Raw genomic sequence first — 25,048 nt, forward strand, 5'->3', positions numbered from 1 at the left:
ACATGTCTAATTATTCCTCTTGTCTAAGGAAATGGATAGCTGCAGAGCGCCAGCTAGGAGTGAGCTTTCTTCCTCTTGAGTATCACATACAAAAGGCTGAGCACTGTGCCATTTGGGTTTAAATCCTAATTAGTGTTTAAGGAAAAGATCCTTTTCCTTTACTTCTGCTGAAAGGTGTCTAAATCTGTGTCTGGTACTCACTGAAGTCATGCTTGAATAAGGAAATAAGAATTCATGATCGGTAATACATAGCAACAGGAGGCTATCTGCTTGCCTCAGGCTAGTCACTGCTGTTTCAGTCCATAGGGAAGTAATGTGCTATGGCTATCCCTATAGCCATGTGCTAGTTAGTGAACAGGAACAAAGGGATGGGTGGTATAATCTCTCGTCCCTCCTTTCTGTCCTTCCAGAAGAAGTGGTGGGGACTGGGGCTGCCACGTAGCAGGTCTGTCTGGGAGGAAGGAGCCCTCCCTGCAGGAACCACAGCTTTGTCCCTTCTCAGAGATGCAGCTGTATTTGCTGTGTGACATTGTGACAGGGATGAAGCCATTTGTCTTGCCTTGGGCTGGCGTCTGTTGTCAGCAGAGAAAAATGAGCACCTTCAGGACATGATTCATCTGCCTTGTTTTAGATGTCTACTTCAGATAAGATGAAATCACCCAGAAATGTCTGTTTCTCTCCACTGAAGGCAACATAGAGCAACATTGATTCATCGATACCTATACTGTAAAGCAGCTGCAGGTGCTCAGAAGAAACCTCCCTCCACAACTTTCATGCTTTGGAAGAAGTTAACAACTTTGTCCATCATCCCAACATCTAGTGACGTGGGTCGGCAGATCTATGGCATTACAGGCTTGGGCAGGGCATTATACTGGGTCTTGGTGAAAAGGCAGTAATTTTTGCAAGCATTGGGAGTTCAGCAGCAGCAGCAGCTAACTGGGAGCCTGTGTCTCTGCAAGCACACAGTTGGAACAAAAGTTTTTTCTCTCTTTTCCAGGATTTCGTCAATAATGGCCCATAAGGTTTACTTACTGCAGCAACCTTCAAGACTGGTGCCTTTCGTCCCCGCTTCAAGTATAACCAGGATGGAGGTCTCAATAACAAGACTTTGGCCTTTGAGGAAGATATCCCTCATGTCTTTCCATCCTGTATCCCTCTCAGCAGAATGCATCTTGACCCCAACTTGCACGTTAGAGAAGATGTACAGCAGTGGCACAAATGCAGTATTGCACAAGCCCTTGTCTCTGTCGCAGTGCTGCTGTCTCCACTCTGATGCAGCCTGCATGTAGAGCTGCAGCCAGACCATGTGTATCAGCAAACACTGGGCAACCCCAGACCCAAAAAAGGTATGTGTGTGTGCAGGTTATGCAGGAGGAGTAAGGAAGACACTAAGAAATGGATTAATGCAAAGACAAGCTGATAATTCCTTTAATGCTAACTTGTCAGTGTACTGGTAGAGCTAAGGAAACTAGTTAAGGACAGTTGTGATTGCTTTACTACTTTACAACAGATCACTGCCAAGCCTTGTAAACTCATTGTGCCTACTGCATGGGGTACTCAGAGCAGTGAGAAAGCAGGGATGTGTTATTACCGTGCAACCCTGACAAGGAGATGCCTGTTCTGACTCTTGCTGCTAGGAACCTGCCTTGGACAGGCAATCTGGCAGCAGCAGATGTCTCAAGCAGTAGCGTGACAGAAACCAAATAAACTCCTCCTCCTCTTCTTTTGTATGGTCTCTAAGCCTTGTGGTTGGCCTGTTTCTAATAATGAGTGTGGTCACACTGGTCTGTGAACAATTTCTTCAATTCTAGCAAAAATTGCTGAAAAATATAGTTAGAAGAGAGTGAGCTTGAAGTTTATGCTATGCTTGAAAATTCCCTTTTCCCTGAGTTGCTCAGTCTTGTGCTAGGAACTGGCTTCTGCTTCACTACAACTCTGTATTTGCTGGGCTGTCCTTAATGCCTTTTGAACACAATGGTGCAAACGTGTGCAAGGTATATTTACAGTTCACTTAAAGGAAAGTATGGTCTAAGCTGTCACTGCCAAAAAAAACCTCGCAAAGGAAGCTCTTGGGTCACTGTAAAGGATAATCTGATTTTTATTCTGCTTGTGCAATGTCAGAAGTGATTGATATCTTAAATATGAGGAAATGGAGTTTCCTGCTTTGTCCTACAGCTTGTATCGCAATTGTCTCTGTCTCATTTTCTTTTATCAAATAATCTGTCCATGGGTAGCTGGGAGCAGTCTCCCTTTCATTCTCAACTTTGTACAACGCAGTTTGCAATTATTTCATGATGACTTTAATTAGCCTGTCTTTTATTAAGGTTATAAGCACCACGTTTAGTGATTTATTTTTTTAGTTGACTACTCAGCTCTTAAAAGAGCTGGGGGAGTTAAGGGGCTTAAAAGAGAATGAAATGGCTACTCAATTCTGGAATTACCTCTGACACAGACTCAGAGTACACAACTAGATGTCATTTTTTCAGACCAAAAGCATTGCACTGGAAAACTGCCAAAGCTAAAAGGCTCTGCAGGATCCCGCTTGTTTTCCTGTCAGCTTGCTCAGACTCTGGCCAGGGAGGCTGCAATCTACTGTGCCATGACTTCCCTGAAGGCTCCTTTCCCTAACACTCCTCTTCACCTTCCTTTCCCAACAAAAATCTAGTAGGCTGCTACAAAACATAAAGTATATCTTGAATAAAATGACTCTGAGACATATCCATCCACTCTAGGGTTACTTTGTCATGCCATAAAATCATGGAATCACAGAATGGTTTGGGTTGGAAGGGACCATAAAGCTCATCCAGTTCCAACCTCTGTGCTATGGGTAGGGACACCTCCCACTAGATCAAGCTGCTCAAAGACCTGTCCAGCCTGTCCTTGAACACTTCCAGGAATGGGGCAGCCACAGCTTCTCTGGGCAACCTGTGCCAGTGCCTCATCACCCTCACAGGGAAGAATTTTTTCCTTATCTCCCCTCTTAAGGCATAAAGCCATTCCCCCTTGTCCTGTCACTACATGTCCTTGTAGTCATCCTTTTAGAGAAGTAAAAATCTCTAATGTCCCTCAGGTCTGTCCTCTTCTATGCAGAAAAGTTATCTAAGCTGAGTTTGAGGAATTGCTGTGTTAGTTTGTGATGTCCAGGTATGTGGTCTTGCCCTTAACGACACAGCCTGCTTCCACTGAACAGATGTTATACCAGAAGCATATGCATGCATAGTTGCAAGGAGCTTCTCACCAGGGCTGCTCTACATCTGGGAACTCCAGCTGTTCACAGTGCATGCACAGATGATGAGGAAAGTAGATCTGAATGGTTCAAAATAGAAAAAGGAAACAGGGGTGTTAGTGTCCATGCACTACAACGGTTCAAAACAGAAAAAGGAAACAGAGGTGTTAGTGTCCATGCACTACACTGAGTGTACCTTGGTGGAAATGAAAGTAGAAAGACTTTAACATGGGAGACATGCTGTATTCTGCAGCTGTTGGTAGTGAACCACCCCTGGAATGTTTAAAAGTACTGATTTGGTAACATTTAAAAGCATTATGCCCAATGTAGAGTAGCTAGATACTTTCTTTCTCACTGGACTGGAAGCCAGTGTTTGCTGTGGGACCGCTGATAACAGTCTGCCTGTTTACAAGTAAGTCAACAACAGAAGAGTCCCAGTAGTGCTCCACATATGGGACAGATCCACTGTAAACGTGACATGATTCATAAAAGTGCAGAAAATAGCAGAGTAATTTAACGAAATTTGGAAAGAAGCTGCATGGTGTAAATCAATGAAGACAAAGAAGTATTTTTCAGGCCCTTAGGATGGAAAATAATGCTACATAGCACTTGCTGGCACTAAACTGCTAAATCATTGGCCTGGATTACTTGCAGTTGTGATTCCTAAAAATATCTCTACAGAGAACCTTGACCATGTTGAATAAAATTTGGAGTCCTGGGGAAATGTCATTATTCCTAAAGATGTTGCACCAGAAACAGAATAGGCTGGAGCAAAGGCTGGATGAGGTTGGGGTCTGTGACACCAGCTCACGGCACAGTAATGAAATGGCTTTAATAATGAACTACAGTATCAAACAAGATGCACAATGCCATGCACTGAGAAGACTATCCTTTTCTGTGAGGAGGTACGAGCCTGATTTATGAAAATATATGCATGTTCACAAGTGACAGAGCTACATTCTTGTGAGGTTTGACTTAGTGTCCTATAACAATCTGTCCAATACCATAAAATAAATAGTTTAGCAACTGGTAAACTAGCATACCCCAAAGCAGTTATCACTGGGGAAGCTTCTAATGGGCATGTTTTGATTAAGATTGCACTGGAGATAGTGTTAGGCCTGAAGTGATTAAATATTTGCATCGGTGATTCAGCAATAAATATAACTCCTCCACTGATTAAGGTGTGTGACTTATGCAGAATGGTAAACAAAGAGGCTAGAACTGTTGCATGCAATGATCTTGACTTCTTGATAAGCTTGACTCATGTGAAATGTATTTAAGTAGCTGACTGCACAGATACACTTTTGGGAGCAAAGAGTGAAGGTCATGCCTACAGAATAGGATGCTGTATCCCAGCAGAAATGGACCCAGAACAGGATCTGGCAACTGAAAGATAAGCAAACCAGCATGAGCTCCCACAGTTTCACTGTGGCCAAGAAAGGTTAATGAGATGTTTGAATTAGCAGTGCATAAGCGGGGCATAAGTAAGGTAATGTTAACACTGAACATGGCATTAGTGGGGTCAACACTGGAATGCTACATCAAGTTTTGGTATCAACTACTCTACGGAGAAGCTGAAAAGGTATAAAAAAAGACCCAAAAATGGTTAGATGGCAGCTGCCTTACAGAGAGCCTTAAACAGTTCAGTGTGTGTAGCTTATCAAAAAGATTTGATAAAACTTTTCATGTCCAAGTACATGCCCTTCTTGGGACCAGGGGATGGAAAAGTACCAAACTGTAAAGGGCTTATTAACCTGGTTAATTACACATGTAAATAAATAGATGAGAAGTGGAGTATACATGTAAATACTCTACAAATGATTTTACAGCAAATGAAAACGTGGTGGAATAAACTATCAAAGGTAACTTTGCCCTTCCTTGATTTGGTATTTTCAAATAAAGCTAGAATACCTGTACAGAAGAGAGCTGAACATTACCAACTCCCATACAGGGTAATGGAGACTGGCTGAAGGGCTGGTGACATATGACGGACCAGACTAGCAGGTATGGCCTCTTAGTCTGACATGTATCAACTTGTCAATGGCCAAATATGTATGAATTAGGAAAGGCTCACCATGAAAGGCTTTCATGTCAGGTCTGTAGACTGACTACGTAAGTCAGGTGCTACTGAAGGCTGTGGCTGTGAGGTTTGTGATGGTGCCAAATTATTTGCAGGGTTACCAGTGCACCAGTCTCAAACCTCTGTGAGCTGTGCCAGGGACTCCTAGGAGCTCATCTCTCCAAGCTGACAGACTGTCACTCTGATAACCATGACAAATTTGTATGTAGTTCAGGGCCTGCAATTTAGCTCCCTCATGGGTAATGACAGCTCTGCTTCCTCAGGAGCCTTCCGGTGCCCAGGCACTTTTCGCAGAGTGCACTGCACTTATTTCTTGTTTCTAGATGTATTTTTGGACAAAAGCATTGCCAAGTACATGTAACAAGCAAACAAGCATGCACTAAGCTTATGAGCTCCTGCCATACTCCTTTCTGCATGTAATCCTAATTGGATGATATAAGTGTGTTGTTGCTTTTTCCTCTCTCAGTCTCATGTGGGCTACTGGAAGGAGGGAGTGGGACAGCTTTTTCAATGCCTTGTTAGTAACTATACAGCTTCGACAGGGTTTGTAGCTTTCTTCCCCTGAGCTAAAGGAGAACATGCAACTTCTCTATGTGACTAACAGGCTCATTTTGTTACCTAGGAATCATGGTCATTATCTCCCAGGAATTTCAGTGCTGCAGGAAATAAATGTAATACAGCTGCAGGGAGCACCAAAGGAGGCTCATGTCACTCATAAAGTGAACTTTGAGATGTGCCAGATGGCATGGTCAAGTGGAATAATTGGGGTTTCTTTGCTGAGTCTCATATCTCTCAGAAAGAGTCTAAAAACCCACATCTTCTGCACTTCTGCTGCCAGTCATGTACAAAACCACCTGAGGCAGACAGGGTTGGGAAAAGGACTCTTTTTCCTTATGATGTAGATAGTTACAGTGTTTTTCTGGCAGGCACAGTAACTGCTCTGCCTAACCTGGAGCAGGTGGCTTTATTCAGTCCCCTGTCCTCTATAGAAGAGCTGTGTCTCCTGGGGTGAAACTCCACACAGAAACAGAGGAGAGGGGGCATTCACAACCCTTCCCCAGCTGGTGTAGTTGTTTTTTCAAATCAGAACAACTGCAAGGGGAAAGATACCCAATGCTTTCCCCATAGAATACTTAACTTCAGCTAAACTGCAGCTAAAACTGGTCAGAAATAGGTTGGTGTTTTGCTTGAATTTCTTGCCTTTGGATCCCAGAAGAGGGATGTTTGAGCACCCAAATGTAAAAAACTGACAAAATCTCAGGGAAAATAAACAGGTGAGACCTCTTGTGTTATTCCTGGAAATGTTACTTGAAAACAAAAATGGCATAAGAACACAGCTTAGGTGGTCTCTGTCTCTATAACACTGACCATGGCTATTCGAAGTTAGGTATCTTGAGCCCTCCCCAGTTGATAGGGAAGCCAAGATGAATTCAGAATCCATTCCAAAGCAAGGTAAATATTCAAGGAAAGACTGAATTTTCTTTTGGGTATGCCCATTTCCACTGACTGAAAGAGACTTTGCATGACTAGCTTTGATTCCAATTTTCTAGGCAGCTAAAATTAGAGACAAATCCCACCCATTATACAGAGTATACCTAACCTGAAAGGAATGACTGATTATGTTCTTCAATATTAAAGAGATCCGAAGGCAGATCTGTTTAAACTGACTGATCACATTCTGCTCAAATAGCGTTACGTGAATATTTCCAGTTTAGCAAGGGATATATTAGTGTCATGTACAAGAAGACATGACAAAATTGAGAGGGGTTATAACTGTTGTTCCAACAAATATGGAAGGGGAACAACAGGGAGAAGAAAAATGTGATCTAAGTCAGAGATTTAATGTATTTTAGTAAGACGCTTCTTCAAATTTCCAGTCATTGCCAAAAATACTGGGATATACTTTTTAGTTGGAGACTGGGTGCAAAGCTGCTAATAACTTTGTAGTAGTAAAGAAAAGTTCAATATGTCACTGGTGATTTGTTTGATGTATCACCTGAAAGTCATATATATGTTGGTGTCTTACAAGTTCAATACATGGGAACCTGAACAGAGAACAGTATTTCTTTAGTTAAAATAATTATATTCCAGTAACATACTGATTTTCTTCCCCTTGATGCTTTCCTTTCCTGTGTCCTTTCTTTTTAAAGCACAATGCAGGCTCATGGCTGCCAGAACCCAGCCTTTCTCAGAATCAGACCATAATTTTTTTTCAACTTCATCTTTAGGCTGTTCAAACCTTCCAATATCCTTTCTGCTCCTATTCCACTAAACCTACGGAAATAACTGGGATAGAGCATGAAAAGAGAGAAATTATATTTCAGAAACCATCCAAAACAGTGTATATTTTCAAATGGCAAAGTGACACTCCATTTGGGATAAATTGTTGTTGCTGGGGCTTTATTTAAATCAGTAATTGTCTGAGCGTTTCACAGTGGGATGTGTTTCTTTGTGTTCTCTGATCCTTCAACTTTTTAGGTAGACTTAGAAGCACAATTCTGAAATGAAAACCCCAAATGTTTTTCTTTTATAAACGTTTGTGTTTTTTGTTTTTTTTTTCCTAAGAACAGGACATGATTGTCAAAAGCTCCTTAAATCTTTTCCCTAGAATTCCTTCAGCTCTGCCCAGACCAGCATAAATTAACGGCAAGTTGCAAACAGTTAAAACCAAGGTTTTGTTGTGGTTCGTGGTGGTTTGGTCTTTTATGAACACTCCATCTAAAACATTTTGCCTTCAATAGTTGAGACTTTCTTTTTCTCATCTGCCTCTTCAACACTTCTCAGTTGAACTTTTCCTACATGTAGCATCTCAGCAGTTATGTCCATGCTGGCTTCTCCATTTCCCCAGGCTACTTCTATGAACTAGTTCTTGTACAGAGGCACCAGAGTTATCAGTACTGCATTGAAATGCCTCCCCTGGCTGTGCTGTAAATCTGCTGTCCCCTGCCACTGATGAGTTTCCACTTCACCGTGCCCTTCCCCAGTGCATTTCTGCTTGCAGTGGATGTCCTTTTTCTTTCCTGTGGTCTGTATCAGTCTACTGCTTGCAATGCTTACCCTGCTGTAAAGCTTGGAAGCTACTACTATTTCCTATTCTATTTTAAGAGTCAGAGTTTTGTGCCTGCCTGCTTGTCCTCACCTTCATTTGCAGCTTCTCTCTTTTTTTTTTTTTTTTTTTTTTTGTCCTGGATTTTTTTAACGTGGTTTTATATCTTAAAAAAAAAATAATTATTATTATTCTTTTTTTCCCTTTTTTTTTTTTTTTCCAGAGTTGTCTTCTTGATATTTTTGTCTGCAGGGACTAGGGGATCACTGGTAAAGTTAATGGAAGAGTTAATGAGGGAATGTAGGAATGCAGGAGACTGCTATTTTTATCATGCTTCGTCTTATGTAATCATTTTTTGCCTGTGCGGTATCAAAATAGATACCAAACAGAACTTGGTTTCTGAGAAACCTGTTTTATGTCTCAGTTTTTCACACACAGCTCCCTTAGATACTGATACTGTGGCCACCCTGGAAAAGTAAGTCCTCAGGATCTGATCATGCATTCTCGCTCAGGAAAAATTCTCATGGAAGGTGACAGGAACGGTGCTAGAGGCTGCAGGGTCGAGCCATCACTTGTCTTCGTATCATGCCCAGTTTCTACGCCTCTGTGACACTTCATACATTGAAAGGTAGCTCTCAGATACACCGTTAAAAGAAGTATGGTAAATAGATGGTTGAGCCCATGCTACTTCAGCCATGACATTGATAGAGAAACTGTCAATTCATTCATCAGGGGCACACAATGTCTCATGAACTTGGAGCAATGCTCCTCTTTGCATGCTGCTGGGCTGTGAACGAGGGGCGGTCGGTAACGTGACTGAGCTGGTGGCATGGGAGCCCAGGTGGGCAGCGCAAGCAGCCCTGCAGCTGACAGGCAGTGCATGCCTTCCTGTGAAAGGCTGGGCTGGGAAAGGCACAGCCTTTAGCGCTGTAAGCTGCTTACAGATGGAGCGAAAACTTTTGTTTGTGCAGCAGATTTCGGTACTGTGTGTTTGAGTTTCGTTACAGCCTCTATGTTGTTTTCCTTACTTCGTCCTAAGCCTTTACGAAGTTAAAACAGAGGATAATAAGCATCGTGCTGGATCGGTATCACACATTCACTAAGATCAGAGTATCTCTTGCTCTCTGTATCTTGTTCCATCTCACAGTTAAAATAAATGATATCTTTAAGCAGTTTATTTTACTCTGTAAATGCCTTAAATGTACACAGCTGTACAGGACAAGGGGAAATGGCTTTAAAGTGAAAGAGGGTAGATCTAGATTAGATATTAGGAAGAAATTCTTCACTTATGAGTGTGCTGAAACACTGGAACAGGTTATCCAGGGAAGTTGTGGCTGCCCCAACCTTGGAAATGTTTAAGGACATGTTGGACAGGACCTGGAGCAACCCGGTCTAGTGGGAGGTGTCCCTGCCCATAGCATGAGGGTGGAACTAGATGATCTTTAATGTCCCTTCCAACCCAAACCATTCTGTTGATTCTATTTCACAGCCTTTTTCAGGTCCTGTAGGGAGATAATGCAGCCTTCTCAATGTTTCTAAGGGAAAATAAGTAAGACAAACTTGAACAAATTTTAGATGCTATCGACACATCCTCCAAATCAAGTTAATTAAAACCCCGGACCCTCACTGGAAGACTGCTTCATAATTTCTTTCTAACATTAAGACAGAATTGCATTTCAAATTTCTTCACAAACACAGTTCAAGCCTTCAGTGAGTATGTTCCTATCTGTGTTTGGCCTGGTACTCCAGAGCAGGTAGATGCTGAAAGAAGAGACAAAATCAGCTGTAGGCTGGGTGAGTATCAGCGTGACACCTAATATAAGCCAGCCTGAGTTTAAGTTCTTCGAGTATCCATCTACCGGCCATTCTCAGGAGGGTGGGTACTGTGGGAGAAGGACTCTTATCTGACCCGGCATAGATGTTCTGTGCAGCAGTTGCCTCCCTGCAGTGCTGTGCCTCCTGCAGTAAACACCCCTCCACAGCTCAGCAAGGATAAAACATTTGACTACCTTCCAGGGGCTTTGTGAAGATTACCTCTGTTTACAATGCTAAACGAGCACCAACCATTATAGCAAGCCCCCTGGTTAGCAGAGATTATGAACTCGTGTAAAACATTCGGTAGGCACCTGGAATCCTGCTCTTGGACCCCTGCTATAATTTATCACCTCTTCCTACTGCTTCCTGGGGAATAGAGAGGGAGCCATCAGCACACACCAAAAACCGGCCCAGCAGGTATGTAACTTCTCAGGCACTTCAGGCAATTGGCGGCTCTTCCATTATCTGGCTTCTTGGTGAACTGGCTGGGCAGAGCTTCCTGCCACTGGCTTGCATGGCTCATGAATCTAATGTCACAACCTCATCGTGGATCTAAATTCGAGTCGGCAGCGCTAGAACAACCCTAACAGCAGGTGAACAGAACCCACTGCACCTCATAAACGTGGGGTTTAGGCTCCATCTTTGCATGACCATGCTGAAATGCAGGTGTTTGATTTCATGGGAAAACGAATGAAGATGGAAACTCAGTGAGAACCTTCATTCTGTTTCTGAACCCAACAGCTTATAAATCAATGGCATGCAAGTCCCAGGGCCAGAAGAGCCATCTCCTCCTCATGCGGGCAGGATGGCACAAGACAACACCAGAAGGTGCCTCGACTCCCCATTTCCTCGGGGAACGCCACCGCGCATCCCCTCCGAGAGGCCATGAGGAAGCCGGGCCAGGACCTGTGCTGGTTACGGGTGTGGAGGCAGCGCCGGCAGCCCTCCCTAGTGGTGTCCGGGCGAGCGCTCCTCGCCCGCAGTCCCCTGCGGAAGCGTCTGCCGCCTGTTTGGGCAGAGGGACGGTGACGGCCCTGGCCCCCCGCGGAGGGGCCCCTGCGGGCTGGGCCCCCCGATACCGCTCCGCCAGCTCTCTGCAGCCTCGCAGCAGCGACCGGGGGGCGGGCAGCCCCGGGCGGAGGCGGCCCCAGCGGGAGGGGAGGCCGCTCCCTCCCTGCCCGCCTGCCTCCCGCAGCCACTCCGGGCGGAGAGGCGGCACTCGAGGGCTCGGCGCGGCGGCGGCTTAGAGCTGGAGCAGCAGCCAGCGGCCGGGCGGGCAGCGTGGCACATGGCATGTCTGATGGCGGCTTTCTCCCTGGGCACCGCTTTGGTAAGGCGCGCCCTGCCCTCCCTGCCTACCTCCGCGGGGTGCTGCGCGGCCGCGGCGGGCGAGGTGCGGGGCTGGGGGGACAAGGAGCGAGGGCTCCGCGGGTAATGTCCCACTGTTCCTGAGGGACAACCGGGGCTGGTCGGTGGTCCCGGGGCTGCGTCCCGGTGCGGGGTGCGGGGTGCGAGGCAGCCCCCGTTTGGCGGCGGGCAGCGTGAGGGGACGGCGGCGCTTGACCGCTAGTTACCTCAGTGCTGTCGCTAAGACGGGGGGATTAGCATGCTGCTCCGAGCATGCTCCTTGCGCTGCTGCGCCCGTCGTGTTTAAAACAGATTTGCGGAGGGACCGTAACCTTTGCATAACAGCCGGGGCGGCATGAGGCAAGGAGCGGGCCGAGCCGGCGGGACCGTCCTGCCCGGTGGGGCCGTGGGGCCTTGCACGGTGGGCGCCGGGAAGTGGTTCAGTTCCTTAGCGGCAGAGTAAAACTATAGGGGAAGTAAACCTGTACGAAAGCGGCTGGGGTGTGAGCGTAGTTCTTGAGAGCGTAGCGCTCTCCGTGTCTGATGCGCAGGGGGGTTCAAGTGGGTACCAGTTTGAAGGGTTTGTTGGTGTTAGCCCGTGTGGGGAGGGAATTGGGGTGTGCTTGATGAGTTAGTTACACAGGGCTTGGGTAAGTCTGTGGCTGTCGTATCCATGGGGGTTGCCCATCTCTTCGCAAACAAAGATGATCCCGTGACTGGGAGCTGCTTCTGCCACCCCAGGCCCTGGGAGGATCCTCACCCCCGGCCGGTGATCCCTGGAGAAAGCAGGCTTGTGACCAAGGACTGGGAGGACTGTCACTGAAAACAGGCATTCCAGTCTGCCAGTGATTGAAATGGTTTGTTTTATGTGCCCAGAATAAAAGTCTCTGGCTTCATACTGCCAGATGAATAAGTAGGCGGACAAGGACTTTGTCCAAAGGATATTTCTATATGAATTGATTTGAACTAGAGAAACTCTGACCGTCACCTGGATGCCCAAGGTGACTGGCTCACTGAGACTTGTTCTTTTGGATATTCCCTTTGATGTGTGAAGTGGTTCTTCTGAACCAAACAGCTTATGAGTGACAAACCTTGAAAGCATTCAGGAAAGAATACTGCTAACTCATCTTCTCTTATTTTTTAGGGAAGAGGGAGGTTCCTCTACTTTAATTGTTCAGTTCTAGGATGTTTTACATTACTCTTGTTATGTTCAAATTACATAGCATTATAGTCAGCTCTGTAAGAAATCGGGAGTAAGTGTTACTGAATACCTGACCTTTAAGTAAGTTCAGGGCATGATTAAAATCTCTTGAGAAAATGAAGTAAGCAGAGCTGGTTTTAACATCCAGAACCTGGGGCATGTGCATGGAGAGCAAGACAACCCTCGCTATGTAGTGGTTATTTAGGGCTACTTTTAAAATATTTTCCATCAGTGATTATGTAGGACTTTTCTTTTAATATTTTTCATCTGCATTCATGTCAAGTGACTGATCTGAGCAGCACTGTTTTTACAACATAAAGGGAAAGAACAGTAACCGTGACAGAGGATGAAACTGGCACAGAGAAAAGGGGGCAATGTGACTTCTCTGTGGCATTGGAGGATAAGTAGGGGGAGACGGTGGCTTGACCTACAGCTCTCTGTTTGGAGGTATTCCAACACTAATGCCTTGAAAAGTAGTGCACCTCATAGGTTTTCCAACAGTTAACCTTTGGGGACATGTAGGTTATTGGGCAGATGTGACAGCATGGGAAGCCTAGCACAAAAAAAAAGTCTTCTCCAATACAGATCTACATTAAAAATACTAGTATTTTCTAATAAACAACTGTGCAGATGTTGGGCCCTGCTTAGGACATACTCCAAACAATAGATGACAGCAAACAGCCTAACTCCTCAAACTTGTGTTTAGCTGAAGAAAATTCACTATTGTTTCACTTTTGGCTTTGTACACAGCCTCTTGATATTGGTGCAAGGTGCCTGTGCAGGTGAAAGTAATAGAAAAAGTTCAAATTTTGTGTGCATAATAGAAGAGAAAGGCAGGCTGCAGGCCATCATCATGGTCAGGAGAAGAGGGGAAAGAGATTCAGTCCAAAAAATGCCAAGTGGAATTACACTGAGTGCTACAATGGGCAAAGTGTAGTAAGAAGTATGGCTGTAAGCATGGAGCATTGACCTTACAATGTCAACAGTGCAAGTACTTTAGCAAGGTTTAATATGTTTATGTAGCTGATAAGATTTCCATTAGGAATCACTGTCAAGCTAGGAAAGCGTGCAAGGATTTTGGGTGGAAAGCATTGTGCTTTTCTAACAGACGTCTAGGAAAGAAGTACTGTTCGAGGCTGCAAAGTCTCCAGAACTATCAGTGCAGGAGCAAATAAGGCACAAAATCATACATTTTAAAATTCACAGAAATATAGCTTGTGCAGCTTCACATTTAGGGAACTACATGCCGATCTAAAGGAATGGCAGCTCTTAGACTTTTTGAGTGGTTGTCTTTTGAAATGTCTCCACAAATAATTGTTTGGCAGCTCCCTTCCCCCTTCAGCTCTGTCCCAATACAAGCCCTGGAATCAGAGTACCTAGAACCAAATTCTTTTGGGTGCATGAGAAACCAAACACAATGGGGACTGAACTTATAAATGTATTACTCTGGTGCAAGAGCTACTCTGTTCTGACGATACTAATGTGCTTTGTATACACCCTTTGAGGGGTAACTGGTGCTAAAGGAACTGCCCTTTGTGTGCTGCTGAATGCGAGAGCTCTTTTACCTCTTCTGTCAAGACACTGGCAGAACAAACAGATTATTTTTTGTTTCCCCTTTCACCTTTCAGTGCATTACTGTGCTGGATTCTTGTGTTACTTAAGTAATAATTCTTCTAGTGCAGAAGGTTTGGAAACACGTTCCTAAACAAAAGTCTGTGAACTTTGTCCATTCTCCAACTTCTCTCTAGAACGGCAGCAATTCTGCTTGTACCATGGCTGAGCCAAAGTCGGTGTGTGTTTCGGTGGATGAAGTAGTGTCCAATGGCACAGATAACCAAGACATTCGACTGATGAATGGACATTTTAAAAAAGTGGACAGTACTCTGACAGAAGCTCATCGTTTCTCCTACCTACCCCGAAGACCAGCTGTGAATATTGAGTTTAAAGAACTGTCATACTCTATCCAAGAAGGGCCATGGTGGAGAAAGAAAGGTGAGGAAAATGTAATGTTTTGGCTAACAGATAAACATTATTGCCCATGTGGGTGCTCATGCTAGGTGTAATGAATCTGTTGTGGAGCAAGTAGAGGAAGCACATTTTCAGAGTTGCTTTTTGCTTGGCTTCTTGGTATACCCACTACTTCCCCTTGACACCGGGGAACTTTCCTGGAGCCTGATGCAGTAGGGTGTGTGGCCTCTTGCACTCCAAGAAACGTAGGTGCGATAGTTCATACAACTGCATATGTTTGTCTCCTAATTCTAAAGTATCTGAAGTAATTATAGTGTTGCTGTGCTGCCAAGTATGTGTCCTGTGATCTTGTATGTCTACAAGTTATTGTTGGTAGTGGGTGGAGCATGCAGTAGTTTAAAGACGGGGGTGAGGGGAAAGAGGATGCTTTTTTTACTTTTGCAATTGGCTGTTTTGTGAAACGGTTATTTTTTCAGTACTATTTCAGAACAGACAGCGTCGCAGAATTTCAGAAGGCATTTGAAACCAGGGTAAAAATTATTCTCTTAAAAGTGACGTGTTTGAAAATAAATGCTGTGAGCTATAGGAATGTCAGACCGTGCCTATCGCTTGGTGTTCTGTGATGGGTCTCTCTAAGCTTACCATTTCTTCTAACTGATGAAAGCACTGGCTATTGCTAGGAATGAATCCTAGCATATTCCATAATAGCTAGGAGTAAATCCTAGAATTTAGTCAAGGGCTAGGATGTTCTTTTGCTAGCTACTTTGCTAATAATACACAGCAAAGAGTTCACAGTCTACAACACAAGGCACATCAAATGGATGCATCTCAAAGAAGGGATGTGTTACCACTTTCACAATCCAGTTGCACTTACACTGTTGCTCTGAAAGAGTTCTTCTGGTGCTAATTTACTGATGGCAATAAGGAAGGCATATTCAGCTCTCTTCTTTATGTGCTCTTGGTCTATTCCAGTTCTGAAAGGTGGGTGTAAGGTGGCTCTGTCCTTTTTCATCTGCTTTGTATGCATTCCTTTTATACCTTCATCTGCTTTGTATGCATTCCTTTTATACCTTCATCTGCTTTGTGTAGCCATGTGTTTCGTAGTTTCTGTTTTGTGTGTGTGACTAGTCATCTCCAAAATGAAAACTGGGTTGTGCAGTACATTCCTCGTAGCACGAAGAAGTAAGCCCAAGACAAAATACTGAAAGGAGAAAATCTTAAGCAGAATTTTGTGTACTAAATGGTGTAACTGCTTTTCCTTGAGGAATTCTCTCTTAGTAATGTAAATTAGTATGGTTGTGTGCTTTAGTTCTTTTTAAGAGATAAGCCCCTGCCAGTATGCTGCTTACCTGAGCCATACTTGACACCTGCACTTGCTCTGAATCTATAAATCCACTGGCTTAAAGGTTCTACTTGAAATGGTTTCATAAAGTACACTGCTGCTGTCTGGAAATTGTGTAATTATCACAGCACCAAGCCTTGAATAGTCTAAAAATGCGTGGTATGAAAAACACTGGAGCTGTGGCCATGAAAGTGCTGCTGCGTGTGGACAGCCTGTGCATACAATTATTCATTTATTGAAGGATGTGCTGACTTGAGGCTTTAAAGGCTTTTTTTCAACATCAAAACTGTATGTACACACACCTGCCTTATTTTAATTATTGATTAAAATTGCACGTAGCCATACTGTCCATAGGTGAACAACCTGATTTGGCAGCAAGTCTTGTACATTCAGAATTATTTTTTATCTTGCAGAAGAAACTCAAGTGTTGAAGTTTTTTTCCCCAAGAAACTGAGCTAGGTTAAAGTGTCTCACGTAAGATCTAAAACCTTGAGTTTTCTAACTGGATCTCTTTCTCATTGGCCTGAAATGATTGAGGAGTTCTGTGCCAAAAACCTCTGTCCACATTTGCTGAAATGCCTGAGTGACGTGGCTTGAACACAATGGCACATCCTGGCAAAATGTCCTGCTGCTGAAAAAGACCTGTTGCGGCATTTAACTCTAGGGTATGTCTATGAGTAGGTCACTATGCTTAGATATGAAAGAGGAGATTAAACTTCTCTTGCCATCTATAAGCAGGAGTTCATATTCTCTTCTTACCTGGTCTTGCACCATATGTCTTTCCTCAGGCCGCTAAGGACAGCCTGGGAGGCATACTGCCTGCCAGCAGGTCTTGGCACTCTTCTGCTCACCAGGGATCTAGAACAGACTTGGGAGATGTACAGCTGATGCCAAGCTGGCTATGAGCCAAAGCGTGCTCTCACTGCAAGCAAAAGAAACCACATCATGTGTCACCTTTGAAGGATGTGGCAAGTTGTTATCCTTCTCAACATCAGTGAGTGCACAGTGAGAATAATGTATTCAGCTTTGGGCCCTGCAGATCAACAGAGGTGTTAAGAAGCTGGAAAGGGTCTTTCAGAGAGGTTAAAAATTGGTCAGGAAGCCTACAAAAAGAGGCTGAGGGAGCTGGGCTTGTTTGGTCTAGTGAAGGGGAATCTGGTGGGTGATCTCATTCTGGCGTACCTCTAACTAGAGGGCAACTCAGTGAAGCTGAACTCCTGTCAGTAGCACTAGATGATGCATAACAAGAGCCAGTGGCCACATACTGAAGTCTGGATGGCTTATGGTAGTCCTTATGAGATACCTGTTCACCCCGAGGTTGGTGCAGCACTGCAAAGGTCACCTTATGAGATACCTGTTCACCCCGAGGTTGGTGCAGCACTACAAAGGTCACCAGTGGCCACATACTGAAGTCTGGATGGCTTATGGTAGTCCTTATGAGATACCTGTTCACCCCGAGGTTGGTGCAGCACTGCAAAGGTCACCTTATGAGATACCTGTTCACCCCGAGGTTGGTGCAGCACTGCAAAGGTCACCAGTGGCCACATACTGAAGTCTGGATGGCTTATGGTAGTCCTTATGAGATACCTGTTCACCCCGAGGTTGGTGCAGCACTGCAAAGGTCACCCAGAGCTGGTGCGCTTTCTCCATGCAAGAGGGGATGTAGAAGATTTGGCTGTGCAGAGCCGCAGCTGACCAGATCTGGTGGTGGTGGTCATATTGCTTTGAGTAGAAGGCTGGACTAGGTGATCTCCAGAGGTCTCTTCCATCTATGATTCAATGAATTGCTAGTCAGACTATAGATATGTGCCAGAAACAAACTTTCCTCCCAGCCATGTTGCCTACTCCAGGGACTGACACAATACATTGATTTTAATAGAAATACACCAGAGAAATAGAAAACTGAGTTGCTGAATGATCTCAAATGAAGGTAATGACCAAACAGTCAGATTCCTTGAATTGTTTTAGTGGTTCTGCAAGTAGAATTGTTTGTGTGTAATTTGGAATGGGCTTGTAGATGAATGCCTCACATGTAGAACTGTTTTGAATGTCTCTTACTTCTCCTCCAATGGGAAACTGTGATTTAGCAATGGGCTTTAATCTGTCTCTGCTCAACAGAAGGGCAATATTGTGCCTCCAAACACTGGTGGTTGTTGTAGCTCTACACTCCTTGTGGGTTTCCCATGCTAAAAGGATCTTTCATGGCTGTGACGTGAAATACTTAAAATCTTTTTTTACAAGAATAGCAGAAAACAAACTCCTGAAAGTACAAATCCAGTGTAGGAAATATGACTGATTTTTAAAAAACAATACACTTGTATGCACAAGATGAAGATAAAAAGTGATGTCTTCCAGCTCGCATTATTCTTGGGTGCTGGTTGTGGCAATAAGCAGTAAGGGATGCTTTTACGAAAATGTGCCTTTTAAATGAATGGTGTTTCTGTTCTGAAGCAGAGGTTGGAAAAAAGTTCTGCTATTTCTACATCATCCTCTATGACTGTAATGAATTAATTAAAACCTTTTATGAGTGTTAGATCACAAAAGGAGAAGTATAGTTCCCGTGCAAAGACAGTTTGTGCCAGCATGTTGGGGAGGAATTCAACTAAAGAGCAACAAAGAAATGTACTCCCATCAGTAAAAATGGTATTTCAAAGTAATGTTAAGGTTAGGCTCTAAGTTAACAAAAGGAAGAATAATTAGTAATGCTGCCATTGTGTTCTGTACTTAGTTTTGTTGTTCAGACAATGACACTCATGGTGTGTAACATCATTTACTTTTTATTAAAAGCACAATGAAACATGAATTTGCATTGCTTGTCAACAACAAAGAAGCTAAATAAGTCATAGTAGACTTCAAATTAGGATTTTTATTGATTTGTGTCTCAGCCTTAAAATGCTAAATTTATCTATTAAATCTCTCTTCAAAAATAAGGGAATTTTCATTCTCATATTTATATGACAAATGCCACTCTATTCATTTTAATGAGGTTTTATCAGATTCATAGCAAAGGTTGGTATGACTCTGGACCTGATTCACTCATGATGTAATTCCTCTTGAAGTCAGTGATATTAACAGGGAAGGAATCTGGCCAGTGAGTCCTTGATCAGAGCAGCTGTATATGACCCATTTCATTCAGCAGGAGCTCTTACCAATGTGGAAATTTGGAAAAGGTTACAGAGGTAAAAGTTTCGCAGGGTCTCAGATGACTTTTCTGCACAGAGCTTTTATGGAATCAGTCAACTGGGAGAATCAACTGTTTCTTCAGTTTTGAAGGAGAGAGATTGATCCAGAGATCGTGGGAGGTTAAGGGTCTTCTAGAACTGGGAGAGTGTCTCAGTCTTTGAATCCAGCCTATCTTCAGGCATGTCTCAGGGGTCTCCTGTGGATCAGCAAGGTTCAAGGTTTGCTTAAGAAAGCTACAGGAGTCCTGGAGTGGAGACACTGATCAAGATCAAGACAAACTGGTAAAGCCAGAAAAACAAAACTTCAGCATACATAGAGCCACTTAGTCCGAAAATACCTTCTCCTTTCTTTTAGGACGTGGGAGCCAGCTGGCTTGGAGGGGAAGAGAGAGTCCTGTGTTAGATCCAGTGTGGGCTGCTTGAGTGTGGAAAAACAAGATCTGCAGAGCTTCAGAACAAAATGTGGCCAAAGTTTCACTGCCTTGTCAGAGAGCCATTTGTCTAAGGGTTGAGAAGGGGATCTGAAAGTGGATCTTATGTGGGCTTCTGAACTGTTTAAGCTGCAGTTTGAAATGCAAACCACAGAAACATATATTGGTTTTACCAGGTTATAAACAAATTATAGGTGCATAGGTTTTGATGCTAGAACTGTCTGAAAACTGTTTGCAGGAGGATTTTGGAGGAAAGTCAGTGCCTTAGGTTTCTGCCGTTTTTGTTAAAAGCAGCATAAAGTAGTCTGAATAGAATGAGTGCTTTGGGGATGAAATCAGGGGTAGTCCCAAATATGAATAGGGCATCACAAGTTCTTTGGAGCTTTCTGTCTTGGTCAGACTCATTTAGCTTTGCTTTGAAAAGATAGATACATTTTATATACCCACCAGAGGATGTTTGTTCTATTGTTTTTAGGTGGTTTTGCTATAATGTAGGATGGAAATGGAAATACTGTTTCTACGTAACTTGAGTGCATCCAGGAAGAAAGTAGTAATAAATTTCAGAACTCCACAACTCAGGGATTACTTTTTTTTCTCTCATGCTTGTCAGTATTCATGGTTAATTAGGCAACATTTTAGTTGGAAATTTCTCCATTGTTATTTTTAGTACCATAATGACTCATTTGTGCTGCACTCACAGAGTGTAAGTTCTGTTAGGATTTGGTCTGTAGTAACCTTTGAGGGAACGGGATCCAGACAGACAAAATGCAGCCGAGGGGTTTTTTTCGGAGTGGTTTAGTAGCAATTCAGAATGCATGCTCAGCAGAAAATGCGATATTTCTGTTAATTTGGGTTTGTTCTAATGGCTCAGACCATGTGGAAACAATCAGCTAGAGTTGCTGTCTTCTCTGTCAAGGTTGTTGCTTCATAGCTTTGAGATTCAGCACATTAAACAGTAGGAGTGGCAGGAAAGGAAGGAAGGACCATGCATATTCTGGATGACTCTGTTATGTCCAACGGGGAAACATGGAGCCTTTGGCAGGTTGCTTCATATTCATGAAATGCGAAAAGTGGTCATCACGGTCTGAGGTAGTGTCATGAGAACATGCCTGCATTTCAGCTAGGAGGTCTGTATATTATGTTAATATGGATTCCTGCATAAGATGGGAACTTAACCCCCTGTCAAATCATCATCAGAGATTTAAACAAGCTGGGTTTTGCTGATTTGCTTCGGTGCTCTGTTACAAATTAGTTCTGGTGTGCACACTTAAACAGACCTGTTTCTTTTTAGTTAGGCTTTTTTTACTGCATCCTTTCTGTGACTTCGTTTAACAGATTCCCCCCCCCCGCTAGATATCCGAATACCCAAATGAAGGGGGGGGGGGGGGGGGAAGGGAGGGGAGGATTTGCCCTAAATTATTTGCTAATCCGTGCTGGAGGATTCGGAAAAAGCCTGTCCTCATGCCCAGCAGGTGCACTGCGGTAGAGGTGCCGCATGCACGGTCTGGGTCTCTCCCGGCGCGGTTACTGGCGGGCAATGCACTGCAGTAACCCGGCGGTGATGCTCTCAACGTGCTGCCTGAGCCCCGGTTGGCTGATCCAAGCGCTGTTGCTAAGATAGGAGGAAAAGATGCAGAACAGTAAAGAGCAAAAACCACTTCCCGAGAGAGGGTTTGGGTTGGGGTGGGTTTTTTCTGCCTTTTCTCTGACAGATGGGGTGTATTGTTTGACTGCTTTGTCAGAGAGTGTGTTTTCATCTTGGAGAGCAGCATGTATGCAAATTAAGATCCGTTAGAAGGAATAAACAAGTTAAGCTGGTTGAAATGAACTGCAGTACTAATAAAAAGCTCTTCAAGCAAATATTTTGTGGATTAATTTTCAGTGACTTAAAATGTTTCACTACTTTCGTTAATTTCACTAACATGATTTTTATCAAGAAGATTTCTCAATGCATGTTTCAACCTTGTTAAAATATGTGCAGTTTTTCTTTTAACACTTAAGCTCTCTCATGATGGTAAAAATATACCGAGTAGTCACTGTTACCGGAATTGTTCACAGTTTTTTATTAAGTGGTATATAACTCTTCCTAGCAACTTCTTGCATGAGTTGTATAAAATAGAGGTTACTGGGGACAAGTCTTGGTCAGCCCCTGTCTCTGATCCTTCTGTTTCCCAGCCGAGTATGACCTTACTTCAGCATTACTTATTTTCCTCCAAGGAGAATCCGTTGTTATTGTTGCGAGTTTGTTTTATGGTGTTGTGTTTTTTTTTGCGTACCTGAAGCTTTTTTTGGAGATGTGTTTGATTCCATGAATTTGGGTCACTGAGACTTTGTGTGAGTAGAATATATCCTTCTTCCTTTTGCTTTTTTGCTTATTAGAACTAAATAATACATTGACCTGTTTTTCATTCTAGCTAATGTTTTAATACTAGTTGCCATTGTGAAAACTTTTGGCCGAGAAAGTAAGTTTTAGAGCTGTACCAATCAAAACATTTCAGAATTTATATGCCAGGGATATGGTGATGGCAGTGGTGATGATGACTTGGCAGGAGTTTGAGCTGTTGTCTCTGCTGTTTCCATCTTACAGTAAGCATGTGGGATGGCTGTAACTCACCTTGACAACCCTCCACTACAACTTCCTGTACACTGAGTGGGATTTGATGACATGCTTTGCTGTCCTCTGCCCATACACAGTCATGTCTTGCTCGAGGTGTTGAGGAGCTAGGGACAGCATGTACCATTGTATGGGTGTACTTTTTTCATATTTCAAAGTAGCATTCAGTCCACGGTCTGAAGATACTTGAAGTCTGAAGGAAACTGAGGCAAGAGTCATTTTGCAGTTGAAGGCTTCAGCCATCATACGATTGATCAGATGGTTGATCAGTAAAAGAAAAGAGAAATCACAAAAGCTACCATGAACAGAAGCTAGCTCAAAAGTAGAAGTGATGTTAAGAGTCCATTTTTACATGTGCATTTACACACCATTTTGGGAAGTGCCTTCTGGAAGCGTGGGTGTTTAAACTTACCTGCTTACTAAGGTAGGTCTTTTGTTCTCAGGGGATTTAATGTCTCAGAGTTCAGCTGTGTATTCTCTAAAAAAAATAGTTGCTTCATACTTTGCTGTACCATTGTTCTTGTAGGTAAACTGCTGGCTTTGGGAAGTCAGAGTTCAGAAAACATGATACCACTCAAAATGTGGCAGACCCTCCCAAGGACTACTCAACTGCATTATAATTCACAGCTCATTAAACCGATGGCTACATTTGTCCTCTATTAGAAAACAGTGTTTGGTCTTACTGTTAAAATTATCATCTCAGGACTTAATTGAAACAACACACAAGGAGAATCCCATCAAAATTTGCATGGTAGTTTAGCACATGGCAATGAATTGATTTGGATTTATAATTAAAACACTGCAAACTGAAGGGCAGGTGTCCAGTCTCAAGAGGAATGTCCCTGAGGCAAAACCTAAATGAAGTAGCCAAAAAGGCCGTGCCTTATCCCCAGAACCTCTGTGACTTACACACTTCTGAAGTATGTAAGGATATATGGCTAACATAAGCCATATAAATGACAAAATAAGACAAAAATAAGCTGGAAGTTTAGGTCAGCTTGCCATTGTGAAAGTTAAGAGAAAGTCCACCTGGCCTGATGTCCTTTCTTTGACAGCAGATAGAGCCGAATACTTGGGGAAGAGTTCCAGTGCAGGCAAGCGTGTAGCAGTGTTTCCCTGGGTTCTTGCATCCTGCAGCTCAGAGGTTTCCTGAACTAGGTGTAGTATTTTTGTGTTTACTAGCTCTTGATTGATTTTTCTATTGTAAAACCATTAACTTGCTCTCTGAACCTAAGTGAGCTTTTAGTGTTCATGCTGTTACCTTGCTATTTACCTCGATTTTCAAACCATTCAGGAGTAAGGTGGACAGAACATAGCCCAGTAAAGATTCCCTGAGGCTCAGGGGTAAGCTTTCTTTATTGATTGACCATTGAGCCCTACTCTTTTGTTTCCTGTTGATTTATCTGCTGTCTCATTTATTTGAGAACTGGCCATCTACCTTCTTGTCAGATTAATTTATTTAAGAACTTTAATAGCCGACCTTGTTGAAACATGACATTCATGTAAGATGACAAAGTGGCCCTCTTTTTTTAGGTATTACTTCCAAAAGGCATTACATGCAATTTATATTAAGAAATCTTGTAATTTACCAGAATTCTGTAGTAATACCAGAGACTTCTGTATAAGATCTGCCCTTTTTCTTTATGAAAAGCATTGGGACAGTAGCAAGCTGAGGTGTTAGGAGTTCCCATTGCCTCACCGCTGTGCTGTCTTTGAACCTAGAAGCTAGCAGTTTTTATTTACCACTGTTGATACAGAGGACAGCGAAACCACTATCCCTTACTTACATTGTGCCATGTGGAAAATTTAGTTATCTAATAGAAGGTAATTTGTAAGCACATTTTTAGTGCCTAGGACTGTCAGAGTCCTCATCAAGCACAGGACCAAGGTGTAGCAGGCATCGTCTTGATCTCAAAGCCTACGTTAAGTAGGAAATAGAAAGACTGAAGGTCCCCAAATCCATTCAAACGTAGTCACTTTTCCACCAATCTTCAAATATATGAAAAGAATATATAATAAAATATGTATGGAAGATTTACTTCCCTTTTCAAACAATTCTTTAACTTGTTCATCCCCGAAACAACATGTTAAGTGTGATGGAAAAGGGTTCTAGAAGGCCAAGCAATTTTAATTGTTTTCAGTACCTATTTAAATCTCAATAGCTTCCTGCAAGTAGATGTTCTTATATATGTTTCACCTGTTCCTGAAATAATTATCAGGAGGCCTATTGAAATATCCCATCGGTGATGATTTAGGTATTAGAAAATGCTCCCTTGTGAATTATGTGCTTTAGTGTAGACGTTTAATTTGATCTTTGGATACTTCCTGTATAAGAGAAGAAGATTTTAGAATGAATATCTGATACAGAATACAAGTGGTAATATAAAATACAGGAGGACTTTTGCTGTGTAATTATCTCTGGAACTGAGGACAAAATAGTTCTGTCTAGGAAATGATGTGGCTGGAAACGCATGCTGCAGAATGTCTTGAGTCATGCTGGGGGAACCTTTGTAACTGCATTTCCCAGTTGGACGTTCTTGTTGCTGTTAGGTTTGTATTCTCATTTACAGTTCATTTAGATGTCGCTGATTTCAGGGGGAGAACCAGGTGCACCCTGAAGACTTAATTCTCGTCAGAGGCTATACAGATGAAGCCATCCAAATTCTTATCAGGAAGAAGTATATGAAATTATATAGTAGTCAAACTGAGTTAACCGCTTCTTTGTTTGTTCATTTTTTGTTACATATCTGTTCCAAAGAAAAATAACAGCAGAGACCTTGGCTTTACACGATAATT

General features: G+C 43.0%; 1 protein-coding gene across 3 annotated transcripts in view; it reads left to right on the forward strand.

Annotated features, from left to right (window-relative positions):
- ABCG1 (ATP binding cassette subfamily G member 1) overlaps positions 1–25,048 on the forward strand; it is a 68,062-nt gene that overhangs the window by 6,368 nt on the left and 36,646 nt on the right. For 2 of the 3 annotated variants that reach the window (XR_010612221.1, XM_065677017.1), the window contains exons 1-2: positions 11,337–11,497; positions 14,464–14,707. Coding sequence is in view for 2 of the 3 variants with exons in the window: in XM_065677017.1 (XP_065533089.1) it covers positions 11,456–11,497; positions 14,464–14,707 (286 nt within the window). In the remaining variant the exon portion in view is untranslated. Of the gene's footprint in view, positions 1–11,336; positions 11,498–14,463; positions 14,708–25,048 lie in introns of those variants that run through there. The other variant, XM_065677018.1, reaches the window with a different exon arrangement.

This window comes from Lathamus discolor, chromosome 4, assembly GCF_037157495.1.
Source record: "Lathamus discolor isolate bLatDis1 chromosome 4, bLatDis1.hap1, whole genome shotgun sequence".
Classification (NCBI taxonomy): domain Eukaryota; kingdom Metazoa; phylum Chordata; class Aves; order Psittaciformes; family Psittacidae; genus Lathamus; species Lathamus discolor.